This window comes from Vulpes vulpes, chromosome 5, assembly GCF_048418805.1.
Source record: "Vulpes vulpes isolate BD-2025 chromosome 5, VulVul3, whole genome shotgun sequence".
Classification (NCBI taxonomy): Eukaryota; Metazoa; Chordata; class Mammalia; order Carnivora; family Canidae; genus Vulpes; species Vulpes vulpes.
Window position 1 is genome coordinate 130,548,120 of NC_132784.1, and position 19,239 is coordinate 130,567,358.

At 38.4% G+C, this 19,239-nt stretch overlaps 1 protein-coding gene across 8 annotated transcripts in view; it reads left to right on the forward strand.

Moving 5' to 3' along the window:
* RALA (RAS like proto-oncogene A) overlaps window positions 1–19,239 on the forward strand; it is a 71,579-nt gene that overhangs the window by 40,244 nt on the left and 12,096 nt on the right. For 3 of the 8 annotated variants that reach the window (XR_012001850.1, XM_072760042.1, XM_072760049.1), the window contains exons 2-3: window positions 14,778–14,933; window positions 16,989–17,197. Coding sequence is in view for 7 of the 8 variants with exons in the window: in XM_072760042.1 (XP_072616143.1) it covers window positions 14,820–14,933; window positions 16,989–17,197 (323 nt within the window). In the remaining variant the exon portion in view is untranslated. Of the gene's footprint in view, window positions 1–1,275; window positions 1,361–4,183; window positions 4,338–6,462; window positions 6,631–14,777; window positions 14,934–16,988; window positions 17,198–19,239 lie in introns of those variants that run through there. The other 5 variants (XM_072760045.1, XM_072760044.1, XM_072760047.1 and 2 more) reach the window with 5 other exon arrangements.

Below are 19,239 nucleotides of genomic sequence, written 5' to 3' on the forward strand. Positions count from 1 at the left end.
TATTTTACTCTTTTACCTTTCGGGTTCCACCCTGTTATTTATTTCTCAGCATTACTGAATCAAGTCATGAAGTGGTAACAAAACCACTGAGGCCAGGGTGGAAAAAACACTTATACTTGGGCTATACTTAGATTCTTATTTTAAATTATTTTGATCTATTAAAAGATCAGTATTGATTTCCATAATTTCCTTTCATGAATTCTCACCACCACAAAAAGCTGCTTGTTCCTCTTCTTTTTTCTTACCCATGTCCATTCTAAGCAGAAAGTTGGGTGGTTTGGATTGAACTTTTCCTTTCCTTCACCTCTCATATCTAATCTGTCCCCATATTGAGTGTCTCTTGAATCCATCCACACCCTCTCCCTGGTCCACAGTCAAGTCCACGTGGGCCTGTAGCCTTCCAGCCATCTGCCTGCCTCTGAGTCATAGTCTCTCGCTTCAAAACTCCTGGTGGGTCTCCACTGCTTGGAGGACAGGAATCTAAATCCCTAGTACATAAAGTTCTGTTTCTGTCCCTTTTTACTTCTGGCTTCATCTCTCACTCTCACTCTGGGAGTCACCTGGTCAGCTAATGCTTTGTCTTTCAAGTCTCACCCTTCCTCATTTGTTCTAGAGAATTTTTGTTAGTTTTAACTGCCGCAAGGGCTTTACCTTTGTGGTGCTGTTAGTAATTTTGCCCTGGGCTGAATATATGCTGCATATAAAGGTAGGATCTTCTAAAAAGATGAATGTTTATTTCCTATACTTACCATATTAGACATCTTACATAATGCTGTTTTGTTCATGTTAACTTTGGCTTTGCAAATGAGCAGAGACCCAGGGAGATAAAGTAATTCGAGCCTTCGTGATTTTAAGGGTGTAATTTGATATCTCTCATGTTTGGCAAGTCATATAAATTTATGCGACAAGGCAAAATGTTAGACCATCTTTAAGCAGTTTCCAGCTACTGTACCCTTATAACAGTATTATTTTCCTTAGTTCAGTCTTTATTGTAATTTTGTATCCTCCTTATTCAATGCAGCTTGAATTGGAAAATATTATGTTGTTACATTTCAAAAATAAAACAGTGCCTCAGGGACTTTCTAACTTGGATGTTGATTGTATACTTTAAAATGAAGATCTCCTATGAGTTTAGGGTGTCAGTTACTACTAATGTTATTTATTATTTCACCTGGACTTCTTCCACCTTCTCTTTTTCATAATGACTAATTAATAAGGTTTTGCTTATAAATATTCAAAACAGTAGTTTCTCTTGTCACTTAAAATTTATCATAGATTTATTGGAATTCCAAAAGTATGAAATAAAAAAAATATGATTGGACTTCATCAAAACTGAAAGCTTCTTCTCTTCAAAAAACAGGTAAGGAAAATGAAAAGATAAGCTACAGATAGAAAATATTTCTTATAAAGGCTTTTTTATACAAGAAAATATAGAGAACTCTTACAACTCAAACTCACTGAAAAAACAAAAACCCAATTTTTAAAAATGGGCAAAAGATTTGAACACCAAAGACATATAGATGGTAGACAACCACATGAAAAGATGCTCAATATGATTAGTTTTTAGGAAAATTATAACCACAGTGAAATACTGTTACTCAAACTATTAGACTGACAGTTCCCGGATAGAAAGCAACTAAAAATCATATACATGTTAGTGGAAATGGAGAAGGGCATAGCAACTTGGAAAACATATTTAAACATGAAATTACCATGCAGTTTAGCAGTCTCTTTCCTAGATATTAACCCAAGAGAAGTGGAAACACACACACATACACATATATGCGCGCACACACACACAAACTTGTATGTTTATAGCTTCTTCATCTTTAACATATTTTAAATGGAAACAACCCAAATAAATGTAGATGGAGAAGCAAATTGTGCTACTTCCAGACAATTGAGTACCATCCAACATTAAAAAAAGATGTATGCACTACTGGTACATGTAACAATATGGATGTATCTCAAAAGCCATAGCTAAGAAAAAGAAACCAGGCACAGAAGTCTATATGTATAATATGGTCCATTTATATAACGTTCTGGAAAAGGTGATAGGAACTAAAGTTGGATCAGTGGCTGCCAGGGGATGGGGTCAGAAGGGAAGCATGACTGCTAAGGGGTAAGAGGAACCGTTTTGGGGGAATGGAAATGTTACGTATCTTGATTGTGGTTGGTTACATGACTATACATTTATCCAAATTCATTGAAAAGGTGATTCTATTGTATTTAAACCAAAATGCCTTTGAAGAAAAGTTAAAGCCAGGTTTCAACATCAGAAATTATCTTCACAGTTTTTTTTAAAGATTGATTGATTGAGCCTGACATGAGGCTCACTCCCGGCACCCAAAGATCATGACCTGAGCTGAACGCAGATGCTTAACCACCTGAGCCACCCAGGCCCCCATATCTTCACAAAATTAAGGGTAAAGAAAACTCTAGGACATAGATCGGAGGACTCCTAAATCAGGTCCTTTGTCTCTTGATTTAGTGGTCTTTTTTTTTTTTTTAATAAATTCTTATATATTAAAGAAATAGTAGTATTTTTCATTACCAGATTTTGTGCCTTTACCAACATACAATCTTGCCCCCAAAACAGGATCTTATTTTCATTTATTTGAGTCACCCTTTATAAAGTTACCTAGGTACATTATTAAATTCTCATGTATATCTAAGACCATTTTGTTAATCTTATTCTGTTATGTACCCTTTGTGAAAGCTGTTGTAAATTCAGGCTTTTCTTCCATTTTATATATAAACTTTTTTAAAAAATCGTTAGACATTTGGTTGTTTCCCGTTTTGGCTACTGTGAATAAAACTGAACATTCTTGTACAAGTCTTTGTGGACATATGTCTTCATGTCACGTACCTAATTGTAGGAGTAGAACTTTGGGTCGTAGGATATGTGTATGTTTAGCTTTTTGAGAAATAGCCACTTTTGAAAATGATTGTGCCTTTCTTTTTTTTTTTTTTTAAGATTTTATTTATTCATGAGACACAGAGAGAGAGAGGCAGAGACACAGGCAGAGGGAGAAGCAGGCTCCATGCAGGGAGCCTGATGTGGGACTGGATCCTGGGACTCCAGGATCATGCCCTGGGCCAAAGGCAGGCGCTAAACCGCTGAGCCGCTGAGGGATCCCCGATTGTACCATTCTTATACTTCCATCAGCAAAGCATAAGAGTTCTCATAGTTCAGCATCCTTGCCTACATTCAATATTGTCTTTTTAACTTTAACTTCTAGTGGGCATGAAGTAGGATATCCTTGTCACTTTAATTTGAATTTCCATCTGATGTGGAGCAACTTATTATGAACTTTTTGGCCAAAGAAATACCTTTTATGAAGTATTTATGAAGCTCAAGTATTATGCCCAGTTTTTATTGGGTTGCTTTTATTTTTTCATTAATTTGTTGGAGTTATCTATTCTGGATGCAAGCCCTTTTACAGACATATATGTTGTGAATATTTTTTCCCAGCCTGTAGCTTACCATTTAATTTTCCTAACAATCTCTTCTGATGAGCAGAGGATTTTAGTTTTAATAGTTCAGTTTTTCAGTTGTTGTTTTTTTTTTTTTTTTTTTTTTGTACTTAATATATTTTGTGTCCTCTCTAAGAAATCTTTTTTCTCCCTCAGGGTCTCAAAGGTATTTTCCTATTTTCTGAAAATTTCATACATTAGCTTAACATTTGAGTCTTTCATACATGTCAAATTAATTTTTTGGTGTAGTGTGAGACATGCATAGAGGTTCTTTCCTCCCAAGGTTTATACAATTGTTCTAGGGCCATTTGTTGCAAAGATTGTCATTCCCACCATCTAATTGCTTTGACCCCTTCTCCCATTGTACATTCTAACTGGTTCTTTGAAAAAAAATTCTATTTTGGGGGATCCCTGGGTGGCTCAGCAGTTTAGTGCCTGCCTTTGGCCCGGGGCGCAATCCTGGAGCCCCGGGATCGATTCCCACATCGGGCTCCCTCTTCCTGTGTCTCTGCCTCTCTCTCTATGTGTATCATAAATAAATAAAATCTTAAAAAAAAAAGAATTCTATTTTTTATATAACAAAGTTATTAATAGAATCATCTATCCTTTGAAATCTCGTTAGAGCAGTTTTTCAGTTGATTTCTTTGACTTAAATGTTACCAGTTAATGATCATTTACTCCTTATATCTCTTTCTGATATCATCAGGTGCTACTTCCAGGACAATGCAAAAGAGTGATGGTACTGGGCATTCTTATCTTATTCCTGACAAAAGCGTTAATGGAAATGCTTTTATTTTATCGTGAAGCATGATGAGATTTTTTTAGGGTTTAGTTTTAAGGTCACCAGTTTCTGTTATTAAGTGAGTACCAATAAATTTCTACTTTATTGTGTTTTTATAAGTAGTGGACTTTGAATTTTATCAAATATTCTAGACCTTATAAATATACTAATACAATTATTTTCATCTATTAATATGAGGAATTATATTGACCTCCTAAAATATAAAGCTATTCTTGCAATATCTGGTTGAACCCCACTTGGTCACTTTGGTTTATTCTTTAATGTGCTGGATTCTATATGGTAACATTTTTTATTTAAAGTTTTGCCCTGTATTCACATGATAGGTCAGTTAATCTACATTTCCTTTAGTCTCTTTGTTAAGACTTCATCAGTGTTAACCTAGATCTCTGAGGATAATTGGAAACATTCTCTGAAACATTAAATAGTATTGATAATACCCGTTCTTTATTTTTTAAAAAGATTTTATTTATTTGAGAAACAGCGAGAGAAAGTGCACAAGCAGGGAGGAGTGGGAGAAGCAGGCTCCCCGCTGAGTAGGGAGCCCAGTGGTTGGTGGGGCTCAATCCCAGGACCCTGAGATCATGACCTGAGCTGAAAGCAGCCACTTAACTGATTGAACCACCTGGGTGCCCCAGTTCCTTCACCCATTCCTGAAGTGGCTGGAAAATTGTACCAGTGGTATTATTTGTGCCTGGTATAAACCTAAATAGTCTTAAATCCCTTTCAAAAAAGAATAGTATATCTTGTTTCCTTACTCAAGTATACTCTAACTCTTCTAAAATTGTTAATTTTATACTAAATTCCTGGTGGGGTTTTTTTTGTTTTGTTTTGTTTTTGTTTTTACTGAGCAGATACTCTTAATGCAGATAGGGAGTGTCATGGATGAGTTGTCTGTATGAAATACTTTACAGGGCCGCCTGGGTGGCTCAGTGGTTGAGCATCAACCTTAGGCTCAGGTCGTGATCCCGGAGTCCTAGGATTGAGTTCCCCATTAGGCTCCCTACTGCCTATCTCTTACTTCTCCCTCTGCCTATCTCTCTGCCTTTCTCTGTGTGTCTCTCATGGATGAATATAAAATCTTTAAAAAAAATACTTTTTAAAAAAGATTTATTTATTTATTTATTCGAGAGAGACACAGGCAGAGGGAGAAGCAGGCTTCATGCAAGGAGCCCGACACTGGACTCGATCCCAGGTCTCCAGGACCACACCCTGAGCTGAAGGAGGTAGTAAACCGCCTAGCCACCCGGGCTGCCCAAAAAGAAATACTTTTTTGAGAATGAGTCACTAATTTGACGTCTACCTACTTGTGATTAGTAATGGTTTGATAGGAACTAAACTTTAGTGATCATAAACCTTTAATGCAGTTTTGAAATTGGAGGGGAAGTAAATACTTCATTTAACCTCTTTATTACAAGGAATCTCTCATTAAGTTTACAGCTGATTTTTTTTTAGACTAAAGCCTAATAAAAGTGCCTTTATTAGGAAAGTCTAAAGACAATAATGAACTCTGGAAATATGAAGATTGTTAGCATTTTCAGTTTTGGTGGGCAGAGAGTGTTTGATATCTTACTTGGTAAGAGTATTCTCTATTCAGTATTGGAGAGCTAGATTGATTGATTGTTAGAAAGTTTCTTGAAGTTGAAAATACAGAGCAGAATTTGGATTGAAGATTTGTGGTCTGAAGCACCTTGACCCCCTTTCTGTAGGTGGTAGGCTGAATAAACCCAAGATATCTATACCTAATCCCTGAAATCTGTGAATGTTACTTTCTATGGCTAAAGGAACTTGATTAAATTCAGGCTCTTGAGGGGCACCTGGGTGGCTCAGTCAGTTAAGTGTCTGCCTTCAGCTCAGGTCATAGTCCTGGGGTCCTGGAATCAAGCCCCAGGTTGGGCTTCCTGCTTACTGGGAAGTCTGTTTCTTCCTTTCCCTTTCCCCCCTCCACTCTTTTTTCTCTCCTTCCCCGAAACAAAAATCTTTTTAAAAAGTTAATTAAGGATCTTAAGATGGGATGCTTATTCTAGAGAATTTGGCCTGAAGTGTAATCACAAGTATCCTTTAAGAGGGAGGTAGAGAAGGTTTTGACTACAGTAGAAGAGAAGGCGATATGACCACAGAAGCAGGGATTGTAATGATTCAGCCAAGGGATTTAAATTTTTTTTTTTTTTTTTTTTTTTGCAAAGGGATTTAAGACCGTTTAAGGGCCAAGGAAAGCCAGTCTCTAAAAACTGGAAAAAGCAAAGAACAGATTCTTCCCTGGAGCCTCCAAAAGGAATCTGCCCAACTGACACCTTGATTGAGCCTTAAGACTCATTTTGGATTTCGGCAGCCATAACTGTAAGACAATAAATGTATGTTGTTCGAAGCTACTATAGGTTTGTGGCGGTTTGTTACAGCAGCCACAGGAAACTCCTACAGTGTGGCTACCCAGCCACTAAACATCAGCGGCAAGGCCTTGACCTGTAGAGTTCGACTCCACACCCCAGCCCTGAGAACAGTGTCTTTGTGGAGGGAGAGAGAGAAAGAAGGAAGGCAGGGAGGGAGGAAAAATCAGGGAATTCATATTTCACACAAATATTTTGAGCATGGTATAGGTGTCTGGTTTCTGAATGAAGCAGAAAAACAGTAAGGTTGAAAACTTGAAACCCACCCATAACCGGATATGTTCTGTAGTCTTATTCTAGGATATCACTTTGAAAAAATTAAACAGTAAAAGGTAGAAGATAACTGAGAAACCAGATAAACCATTTGAAATTCAAAGATTCTTGTCTCATTAGTTGAGGCAGGGAAATGAATCCACATACATGGAGATGTCATATTTTATTTAAAATGTAGATTCAGTCCCCCAATTCCTAATTTGAATGAAAGTTCCAACAAGGTAGTTAATTGCACTTGTGTCAAGTGAGTGCAAGAAATAAACAAGCTTATATTATTATTTTATGACTAGTTCTTTGCTTAAAACATATGTACACATGATACAAAAACCAGAATGTACAAAATGGTATACATTACAAGCCACTGTCCCACTTCTATCCACCAGTGACTTCCTTTCCATCCTCACTGGCAACCGTGTTGTTAACCACTGTTTTATATCGTTTCTGATGTAATAAACAAGTGAATTCCTAAAAAAGCCTTTTCCTCATCTGTACTTGTTCTGTATCTTGTCTGTGTCTTTTTTTTTTTTTTTTTCCACTTTAACAGTATGTTGGAGCTCCCTCTGTATCACTGGGTAAAGAACATCCTTGTTTTTTGTGGTTAGGATTACTCCAGGCATTCAGTTTACACTTCACTGCAATGAATGAATGTGCCTATTTCTTTACACCAGGGATAGATAAACTTTGTAAAAGGACTAGAAGTAAACATTTTAGACTTGTGGGCCACATACATTCTCTGTTGCATATTCTTTGTTTTGTTTTGTTTATAAGGCTTCAAAAACATAAAACCATTGTTAGCTCATGGACCATACAAAAAGTGGGCCAAAGGAGCTATAGTTTGCTGACCTTTGCAAACTTATCAACCTGATGGGTAAAACAATAGTGTCCCAATGTATTTTATTTGTATTTCTCTTATCAGTAGAGCATATTAGAGCCATTTATATTTCCTTTTCTGTGACTATTCCTATTTTTGGCCCATTTTCCTATAATTATTGGTCTTATATATAGTAACATTTCATTTACGGAAATTATCTCTTTGAAATGAATTGCAAACATTTTCCTCAGTTTTGTCTTTTACTCATAAAAGATTTTGTTCACTAGAAATGTTTTGAGTAGTAAAATTTGTTGTTTTTTTAAGATTTTTTATTTATTTATTCATGAGAGACAGAGAGAGAGGCAGAGACACAGGCAGAGGGAGAAGCAGGCTCCATGCAGGGAGCCGGACGTGGGACTCGATCCTGGGTCTTCAGGATCATCAGGCCCTGGGCTGAAGGTGGCGCTAAACTGCTGAACCACCCGGGCTGCCCGAGTAGTAAAATTTGTTATTTGCTGATGAGTATTATATAATACTTTAGGCCCTCCCATTCTGAGATTATCAAACAACTCTTTCAGGATTGTTTTCTTTCCCCCTCTGGTGTTTTATATGTTTTTGTGTTTTTTTTTTTTTTTTAAGATTTATTTATTTGAGAAAGAGAGAGAGGGATGTAGGGAGAGAGAATCTCAAGCAGACTTTCCATTTAGCGAGGAGCCCACTGCAGGACTTGATCCCACAACCCTGAGGTCAAGACCAGAGCTGAAATCAAGAATTGAATGCTTAACCAACAGAGTCACCCAGGCACCCCAGTGCTACTGTGATTTTATTTTATCATCTAAATCTTTGATCCGCTTAAAGTTTATATTGGTGTGAAGAAAATGAATCCAACTTTATTTTTTTTCCAGATAGCTCACCAATTGTCCCAAGTCCATTTATTGAGATATTCTCCATGCTTCCCTTATTAGATATAGCATTTACAAATATCTCCTCCTATTAAGTAGGTTGCATTTTGTTTTGTTGATGGTTACTTTTGCCTTTATTCCCTTACCTCAGGAGACATATCTAGAAAAATGGTTCTACAGCTGATATCAAGGAGATGGCTACCTATGTTTTCTTCTAGGAGTTTTCTAGTTTAGGTCTCGCATTTAAGTCTTTAGTCCATTTTGAGGGGTTCTCTTTTTTCCATTTTGAGTTCATTTTTATGTATGTTGAAGAAAGTGGTCCAATTTCATTCTTTTTTGCATGTAGCTGTCCAGTTTTCTCAGCGCTATTTGTTGAAGAGACTGTATTTTCCTTTTTCTCTGTTCCTGCTTCCTTTGTTGAAGATTAATTGACCATATAACCATGGGTTTACTTTTGAGCTGTCTGTTCTGTTCCATCTGTCTGTCTGTTTTTGTGCCAGTACCACACTGTTTTGATTACTACAACTTTGTAGTAAATCTTGAAATCTCCAGATTTGTTCTTTCTCAAGATTGTTTTGATTATTCAGTGTTTTTTGTGGTCCTATACAAATTTTAGTATTCTTTGTTCTAGTTCTGTGAAAAATGTTGTTGGTATTTTTATAGGGATGGCATTAAATCTGTAGATTGCTTTGGGCAATATGGATGTTTTAATAACATTAGATCTCCCAATCCATAAGCATGGAATATCTTTCCATTTGTGTCATTTTCAATTTCTTTCATCAGTGTTTCATAGTTTTCAGAGCACAGGTCTTTCACCTCTCTGGTTAAGTTTATTCCTAGGTATTTGTTTGTTTTTGATGCAATTGTAAATAGGATTGTTTTCTTAATTTCTCTTTCTGGTACTTCATTATTAATGTACAGAAATTAAAACATTTTTGTAAGTTAATTTTGTATCCTGTAACTTTACTGAATTCATTTATCAGTTCTAGTAGTTTTTTGTTGGACTGTAGGATTTTCTATATATAGCATCATGTCATCTGCAAGTAGTGAAAGTTTTACTTCTTCCTTACCAATTTGGGTGCCTTTTATTTCCCTTTCTTGTCCTATTTTTGTGGCTAGAACTTCTAGTACTATGTTGAATAAAAGTGGTAAGTGGAAATCCTTGTTTTGTTCCTGATCTTAGAAGAAAAGCTCTTAGGGATCCCTGGATGACTCGGTGGTTTGGCGCCTGCCTTCGGCCCAGGATCCTGGGGTTCCAGGATCGAGTCCCGCATTGGGCTCCCTGCATGGAGCCTGCTTCTTCCTCTGCCTGTGTCTCTGTGTGTGTGTGTGTGTGTGTGTGTGTCTTATGAATAAATAAAATCTTAAAAAAAAAAAAAAAGAAAAGCTCTTCAATTTATTGCCATTGAATATGATGTTAGCTATGGGTTTTTCATGTGGCCTTTATTAGATTGACATATGTTCCCTCTAAACCTACTTTGTTGAGAGTTATCATGAAATTCAGTATTGTACTTGGTCATATGTTTTTTCTGCATCTGTTGAGATGCCTATCTGATTTTTATCCTTTTTCTTGTTAATGTGTTTCTGCCTCTTATTTAGATGATTATCATAGGAACATCCATTAATGTTTTAAAAGCAGTCAAACAAAATTTGTCTTTCTATGGCCCCATTTCATCTTTAGAGTCAAAGGGCATTTGTATACCTCCTGTTTTCTCTTTAACCTACCCTATTCAGGCAATGATTCCTACTTCATTAGTGAAATGACTCTTCCCAAGGTCATTAGCAGCCTCCATCTTGCCAAATCTAGCAATCAGTTCTCTGTAAAACTATCTCGTATCTCAGCTCAGTCTCTCAGCAGGATTTGACAGTTTAACCAGCTTCTATGACTGTACAGTCACTGGATTTCCTCCTGAGTGGCCACTCCTCCTCCTGAACAAGACTGTTGGGTTATCTTAGGGATCTGTCCTCTGCCACCTTCTCTTATCCATCTGCATCTTATCCCCAGGTGAGTTCATTCAGTTTTGTGACTTTAAATACATCTATAAACCAGGACACCTGGGTGGTTCAGTTGGTTAAGTGTCCAGCTCTTGATTTCAGCTCAGGTAATGATCTCAGGATTGTAAGATCAAGCTCTGCATCAGGCTTCACACTTAGTAAGGAGTCTGCTTGAGATTCTCCCTCTCCTTCTGCCTCTACTCCCACTCATGGGCTCTCTCACATACATACATATGTACGTACATACATCAAATCAAATATCTTTAAATATATCTGTGAACTCATCTTCAAATTTCTGTGTCCATCTCTACCTTCACTCCTGAACTCCAGACTGGAACATCCAGTTTCCTATTCAACTCCCAACTGGATATCTAGTACACAAGCAGAGCTTGGGATTTCTTTCCCAGACCTATTCCTTCCTGTCTTTTTCCATGTCAGGTAATGGTATCACCACATATTCAGTATGTTTAAAAGATACTCTTGTTTCCCCCCATTTTCCTCATGTCAGCTGTTTTTCCAGAAGTATGTCGGATAGCATAGTAGTTGGGAGAGCCAGGCAGCCTCAGTTTGAATCCTGACTTGTCCTTGAACAAGTCAACTTCTGTGATCCAGTTTCTTCAGGTTTCAAATGAAATTAAAATAGTACACATCTCATAGGACTGTTCATTCATAACATGTGGTGCCCAACTGAATTGATATATGTATGATGCTCTGAACATGAAGTTTTGTCATCATAAAGGTTTGTCGTCATTGTCCCCAGTACAGGTAGTATTGATAGTTATGCAAGTACTACTTATGGATACTAATATTATTACCATTTGGGCTACAGCTGCTATAGGCCAGCCCCCTGCCCTCACTAGCATGGACTAAAGATAGACTCCTCTGCTCTTGCTCCTCCACCATCCGCTCTCCACACACCAGCCAAGCTAATCTTTTTCAAGATATAAGTGAAATTATGTCACTGTCTTGCTTAAAAACTCCCTGGGGCTTCCAATTACAATTATAATAAAACTCAGACACCTCTCCATGGCCTGCAACGCTTTTTGTCAGTTGGCCTCCCCTTCCTCTCGCTCTCACCCCTGTTACTCTCCCCACCATTACCCCCAAGTCTCCATCTACTCTGGCCTCCTCCAGGTTCCTAGAACATGCTGAACTCTCCCATTTTGGGTCTTTGCACTTGTCATTCCTCTGGAATGCTCTTCCCTCAGAGCTGCCTGGTTCTCTCATAAAATTCAGGTCTCAGCTCAAATGCTACCTCTGAGAAGGAGTCATCCTTGAGTGGCCTGGTTCAACTTGCCCATCCCTTGCTCTTCATCTTGTGCCCGTCATCGTCTTTATTACATTTAGCACTATGGAATTTTCTTATTTATGTTTCTGTTTGCCTTCAGTTTTAGGTAGGCACAGGCTTCAGTTTGTTTACCATCAAAACAACATCTAAACTAGGGATTGGGAGCTAAATTGTGGAATGCCAACTTTTTGAAATGGGGAGAGAGGAGTGTCTCCTCCGTGGGAGCTTCTTGTCTTGCATTGCCTCTTGAAAGTATGGGATATGCAGCTCATAGTTATTAGGGACTGATTGCACTTTGGAAAAATATCTCTGGGACTTTTCCTTCTTTATATCTAAGTCACTATTTTATCACATTTAAATATTTTACATATTTAAATAGTTATATGAAATAAATATAAATATTTATTTATATACTTCAAATATTTAAACAGTATTTTAAATTGTTCTGGAAATAAAAGTGTTCTCAGTTGGTGTGACTGCTAAATGCTTTGCTTTCAAAACACACACAGCTCTTAGAGTATACTTAACTGTTTTAAAAATAAGACAGTAGGCACATAGTCATGAAGTTATTACAGCTACCAGCAAGTAAGGATCATAATGGTGAGAAGTCATTTCCTGATTCGTGTAGGAACATCATGTTCCATCAACTGCTTAGGCTTGGTAGACTTCAGGCTTTTAGTTCCTTACCTGAAATATGCTATTCTTTTTCAATTTCTGAGCAGTGATAGTCATTCATAATCTAATGATCATGTCCTTGGTACCCAAAAAAAGGGAGGGATCAATTCTTGTTTGTTAAATCGATCGAATTGCTAGCCTCTAAGTATAGATTCTTTACACTTGACAGCGCAAAGCTGCTTCTGCTAAAATGTTTGTTACAAAATAAGAACAGGATCAGAAATTGCATATATAGTGTCAGCTCAAGTTATGCTCCTTATAGATTGAAAGCAGTCTCAAAGTATAACATGTTCATGTTGCTAAATAGATAAGATTATGGATTGCTGTTTGTTTGTTTTTTCCTTAAGACTTTTCTGTTTAGGGGACACCTGGGTGGCGCATTCAGTTAAGCACGAGGCTCTCTTAGTTTCAGCTCAGGTCATGATCTCATGGGTGGTGAGATCAAACTCTGTGTGGTGTGGGAGACTCCTCAGCAGGGAGTATGCTCGAAGAATGTCTCCTTCTACCCTACCCCCACTCAGCAGCACGTGCGCTCTCTCTCTCTCTCTCTGTAAAATAAATAAATCTTAAAAAACAACAACAACAACCAACTCTTTTGTTCGGGCAAATAGTCATATGGGCCTGATTTCTGGGCACAGCCCAAGAATTGCCCAGCTCTTGGGTGCCTTTAAGCCATTGTGTGAGGCAGAGACCCACAGCAGACTGTCCTTGCCCAGACCTGTGATTGAATTTCTAGTAGCAATGATGCTTTATTACTAGTACAGTCTAAATCACTCCCCATGGTTGTCAGACTGAGAACATTTATTTGTTCATTCAACACTTGTGTACCGAATGGCTGATTTTGCCAAGCCATGGTAGTCACAATCAACATAAAGTAACCCAAGCAGACATGACCCTCTGCACTTGGGTTGCTTCTGGTGTATTAGGGAAGAAGACTCATAATAAGCAACTAACACATTCTAGTAGTTTCAACTTGTAATAATGGTTGAGAGGGAGAGTATCAGACGCTATATGAGAGCACAGGGCAGGGGAGAGCCTAATTGATTTAGATTGAGAGTTTCAGGTAAGGCTGAGACCCCCAAAACTGAGAGGTCTTAGCCAGACAGAATGAGAAGATGCCAAAAGGCAGGGACCAAGAGGCACAGAAGAGTATGTGAAGGACTGCAGGAGGCCGGGGGGGGGGGGGGGGGGGGGGAGGCGATGCAGCCGAGCTGGGAGACACTGGCACAGGACAGAGAGGCAGGCAGGATGAAATGTGGTTTCCAGGAGCTGCAGTTTGGGAAAGCTGTGCTGTGACCAAATAGTCAGAAGATGCCGGGAGGAAAGGCTGCTGCAACCCAACCCCCTCGAACCTCTAATAACAGAAAGTCTCCTAGCTCGGGCTGCACACAGGCTGGCTGCTGCCACCTTACGGCCTCTTTCTAAGGCATGGTCCTGGGTGCCCTTGGCACACGGTGGCACTGCAGCTTCTGGAGGAACCTGGTCTTCCCACATGGAGCATGTAAAAGTGGCAAACAGACGCATGTTCTGAAGAAAATGAGGGAATGCAGAATCCAGGTACTTAAGTTAGGTTGGCCCTCCACTCCATGATGTCCCATGGGAGGTGTGATAGACAGCATTGGATTCTGTCTGTAATTCTACTGCCAAGTTCCTGGGATGAGATTTCTTCATTTATAAACTGACAGTGAGCGAACCTTTGAATCAGCAACCTTTTTTGGAGGAGGGCAGGGTGCAGGGGAATCAGTTATTTCTTACTAGAATTAAAAGAACTATCTTTTATTATTGCCCATAAAGGCTAATGTGAGAACAAAGTGATTGTTGAGACTGTTTTCATAATCTGTGTGATTCTGTTCAAATACATTGAATACTCCATTATTGTCTGCGTGTGGTTGCATTGGGAAATCTTCACTTTGGGTCACAGCTCATTACTGAAAGCTAGCTGTTATAGGAGAAATGCCCTTGACTTGTATACTTGTATCGTCATGGTGTTCTCTGATAAGTCATTCTTCCTCTAAATGAGCATACTTTGCTGTCTGTTTAAAATCGCCACAATGATTTTATGAAAATGAAAACTTGTATCTTGAAGCCCAAGGACACTGTATCTCTTTCCTACACTTGGAACTCTGAAGAAGATTGTACTGGCTGGTACTTAGTTTTTCATTCTTTCTAGGTTCTTCTTCATCCTTTGCTGAAAATCACTCTGTGACACAAGATGGCTGCAAACAAGCCCAAGGGTCAGAATTCTTTGGCCTTACACAAAGTCATCATGGTGGGCAGTGGTGGTGTGGGCAAGTCCGCACTGACCCTACAGTTCATGTATGATGAGGTAAGTGCCGGTTTTATAATGGGTATCAAAGTTCGGGCTGTAGAGAGTATTTCAGTAGTTTAGTTTTGGTGCTCTTTTAAATGTATACCTGAATCCTTGAAAGCTACTCATTGTTTTTCCCATTTTTAAATTTAGAGCCAGCATTTGTACATATCTTGACTTAACAAATCAATAACTCAAGATCCTTAAGAACTTACACTTTAAAAACAAAACTGGAAACGGTACCTATTTTTTAAGCAATCTAACTTTTTGACTTTTTCATTTCAAATGTTTAATGGAGGTTCCCATCTTGAATTAATAGAAGTGGTAGATATAGTATCTAATTGAGACTTAAAGTTAGCCTAATAAGGTGTCCTGTAGTAACTTTAACAGTAATGATTTTAATAATAGTGAAAAAATCAATCAGTAGTATCTGGCATGGCACTACACTCACCATTAGGCAAAAAGCTGTGTCCCTAAAATATAATTAAGAGAAGGTTACAGATTTGTGTGCCTGTATTTATATCAGACTTTACTGCCCAGAGTTAAGGTCATAGCCTATATACAGCAATATATTCTTTCCCCAGAAGACTTTTGTCAAGCCTAAATAATTTAAGAGTTGATAATCTGGTTTAAGCATTTATTCTCAATTCTTCCTTCCAATATAGAAGCAACGTTTTATGGTTACTCTTTCTTACTTAATCCTCCAAACAATCCTGCATGGTAGGTGATATTCCCATTTTACAGATGAGAAAACAGGACCTCAGAGAGTTTTCTCAACCTGCCCCAGAGGAGTGATCTCCAATGAGTAACCAAAGCCTGGTCTCCTGATAACAAATCCTGCAGATCTTACCACCCATTGTCTCCTTCCATTGCCTGTTCATCAGCATTTTTGGCACACACAAAAAAAGCCTAAATCTAATCAGCTCTCTTGCTCAATGGTGACTATAATAAAACATTTGGAAAGAAAGAAGATTGAAATGATACTTGAAATGAAATTGCTGATTTAAGTGCTCAATCTGTTTTCCATACTATTCATTTTAATAGATAGTCTTTCAAAGTAATCGCTCAGTCGGGCCCCTTCTTAATAATAAGGAAGAGGTCAAAGGTAAAACTATTCACATACCTGATGAGTGATAAATGGCTAAGCTCGCACTTAGTATTCATAAATATTAATATTCACAGTAGTATCTGATATCAGAATATGTGTACTTGTTAAATCATCATATGTAATACTTATAAAATTAGTATGTAAATATGGGTAGACTGTTCTGTAGCCTTTATGGTTACAAATACACTGTGTTCGTTTTTTTAAAATAATTACATATTGAGTATCCTCCCTGTACCAGGTAGATCGGGGAGCTAGAGTAATGAGTAGAATAGTCAGGGTCCCTGCTCCCAGGGGTTATGTTCTAGTAGGGGGATATGGACATTGAGCAAATAAATAAGAAAATATCAGATAAGGAAAATGAAAATATTTATAGGAACTAATTTTAAAAACGTGCAAAAGTATGTATACATACACACATGCTAGCAATGATACACTGATCAAAAATATCAAGGTGAGATTTACAGAGTTGAAGATAGATGGAGGAATGTAAAGTTGTTTAATAGTACTGTTTAAAAAATGAGGCATGTAGAGAGCGACCTCAAGGTTTGTGATTTGCTGTAAGTAAGTAGCATAAGCCACTTTATTGAATTGGTTCATTTTAGCGAAGAGATTTCACAGCAGCTTTCAATTGACTCACTTTCAAGTTATTTCTACAATTCTGGCATGAAAATTTATATAGAGAATCACATTGAAAGGAGTTGTTATGTATTTGATTAAATACACATATAATCACTTTTGCAGGTATGGTGTTTTCAGGAAGGAAAAGGCACAGTTTTCAAGCTGTAAACAATCTAGATTTCATCATTCAACCTTGCTTTTTATAAAAGTGGAAGCCACCAAATTATCTAAAATGAAATGTAGATTAGTGTAATTTTTACCATTGGGGAAAGCTGAAGGAAGAGTACATGGGACCTCTCTGTACTGTTTTGGCAACTTCACATGAATCTATATTTCCTCTCTTCTAGTTTGTGGAGGACTATGAGCCTACCAAAGCAGACAGCTATCGGAAGAAGGTAGTGCTGGATGGGGAGGAAGTGCAGATCGATATCTTGGATACAGCTGGGCAGGAGGATTATGCTGCAATTAGAGACAACTACTTTCGGAGTGGGGAGGGTTTCCTCTGTGTCTTCTCTATTACAGAAATGGAATCCTTTGCAGCCACAGCCGACTTCAGGTATGGCAGGGACTCATGCCTTTGCACCAGCATACCACGCAGTGGTGTCATCCCCAGAAACAAGTGGACAACTAGAGCTTGTTACTTGTTAGTCTTTCACCCTGTGTGTAGTTGTGCTTATTCCCTCTTTGATGGCAGTCTGTGACTCCACCCACGGTGTACTTACACTCAGATACTCAGTATACCTCGAGTAATCTTAAAGCTGTCGCAGTGCCAGCTGTATTGGAGCGTGAGTTTGTGAGCCTCAGTACCAAAGGTCTCTTATGCATTACTGAAGTATTTCTCTTTGCAGTATAATACTACTGCTGCCGTAATGGTTGACATTTGGATCACATCATAGAGCTCTGACCCAGATTGTAGATCTTTCTGTGTTAGTCACCAGTTTTACAGCCCCTGTGTAATGCTCAGCAGGCACATCGCCATCCTCCTCTCAACACAGATCCCCTGACAGCACACACTGATTTTTCCTTTAAGATTTTATTTATTTATTTGAGAGTGAGGGAGAGCCCAAGCAGGGGTAGGGGTAGAGGAAGAGGGAGAAGCAGACTCCCTTCTGAGCAGGTTGCTGTATGCAGGACTCAATCCCAGGACCCTGAGATCATGACCTGAGCCCAAAGCAGCCACTTAACCAGCTGAGCCACCCAGGCACCCCTGATTCCTTTCAATAGAAATAATACCATAGATTGGCACACGAGGTTGTGTTATATAATATTTTTTATATCTTACCATTTGCTTAATCAAAATCTGTCATCCATTTGGTTTGCAGGGGTGCAGTTGGTAAAGGGGAGAGAGGTTATAAGAGAAATACAGCATAAATAAGTTCTTGAATAGTCTCAAATATTACATGTGTAATCAAAAGTATCCCTTTTTTTAAAGATTTTATTTATTTATTTTAGAGAGACAGTGCGAGCAGGGGGAGGGGCAGAGGGAGACTCCCAAGCAGACTGCACTGAGCATGGAGCCCAGTGCGGGGCTTGATCTGACAACTCTGATATCATGATCTGAGCTGAAACCAAGTTGGACACTCAACCCGACCAAGTCACCCAGGCCCCCCCCCAAAAAACTATTTTTTAATTATATATTTTTTTATTTTTTTGTTTCAAGTTTGCCTTGGTATGAGGGATGCAAAAGAAGCGAGCATGTAGTATATCTTTTTCTTTTTTTTAAGATGTTATTTATTTTATTCCTGAAAGACATGGAGAGAGAGAGAGAGAGGCAGAGACATAAGCACAGGGAGAAGCAGGCTCCTCCATGCAGGGAGCCAGATGTGGGACTTGATCTCAGGACCCTAGGATCACATCCTGGGCCAAAGGCAGGCACTCAACCACTGAGCCACCCAGGCGCCCCTGTAGTGTATCTTTTAAAGATTGACACAGCCTAGCTGCAAAAACCATGAAACCAAGAGCAAGGTAGTAACAGAGTAGGAGACGTAGACAGTGCTCATTACAGGGATCCAGGAGGCTTTTGTAACATAGGTGAGCCGGAAGGATAAGAAGGATTTTCACAGACAAGGAAAGAAGTTTTCTGGAGGTTGAGCAAAAACTGAACCTGGCTTTATATAAAGCTTCTTTTTCACATACACTTGAAAGTCCCAGAACTGAAGGAATTTAAGAGAGCATTCTTTGTAGAAAAAAAAGTCATTGAGAAACTTTTAAAATGCAGATTAATTTATAAAATTAATTTTGTTGGTTTCTCTAAGGAAAGAGTTTCATATATGATAAAGTACAAAGGGTGGCAGGCCCTGGTAACTTATAATCTTGGGAGACATGTTGGAAATTAATTTAAATGTCGGTGCTTATTCACTCATTTAGCAAATATCTGAGTGCTTGTTATGCAGCAAGTCCTGGTCTAGGTAATGGGATAAATGTTGTCACCATAGTTGCCGAAGACAAAGTGGTATCTTAAGGGAATAAGGTATTTTTCTGCCAAGAGTAAGAATCTTAGGCACTGCTGTGACAAAATAAATGAATCATTCATTACTCTTCTATTGTACCTCCGACGTGTTCCCCTTCCCATAAATAAAAATAGTCCCAGTGACTCAG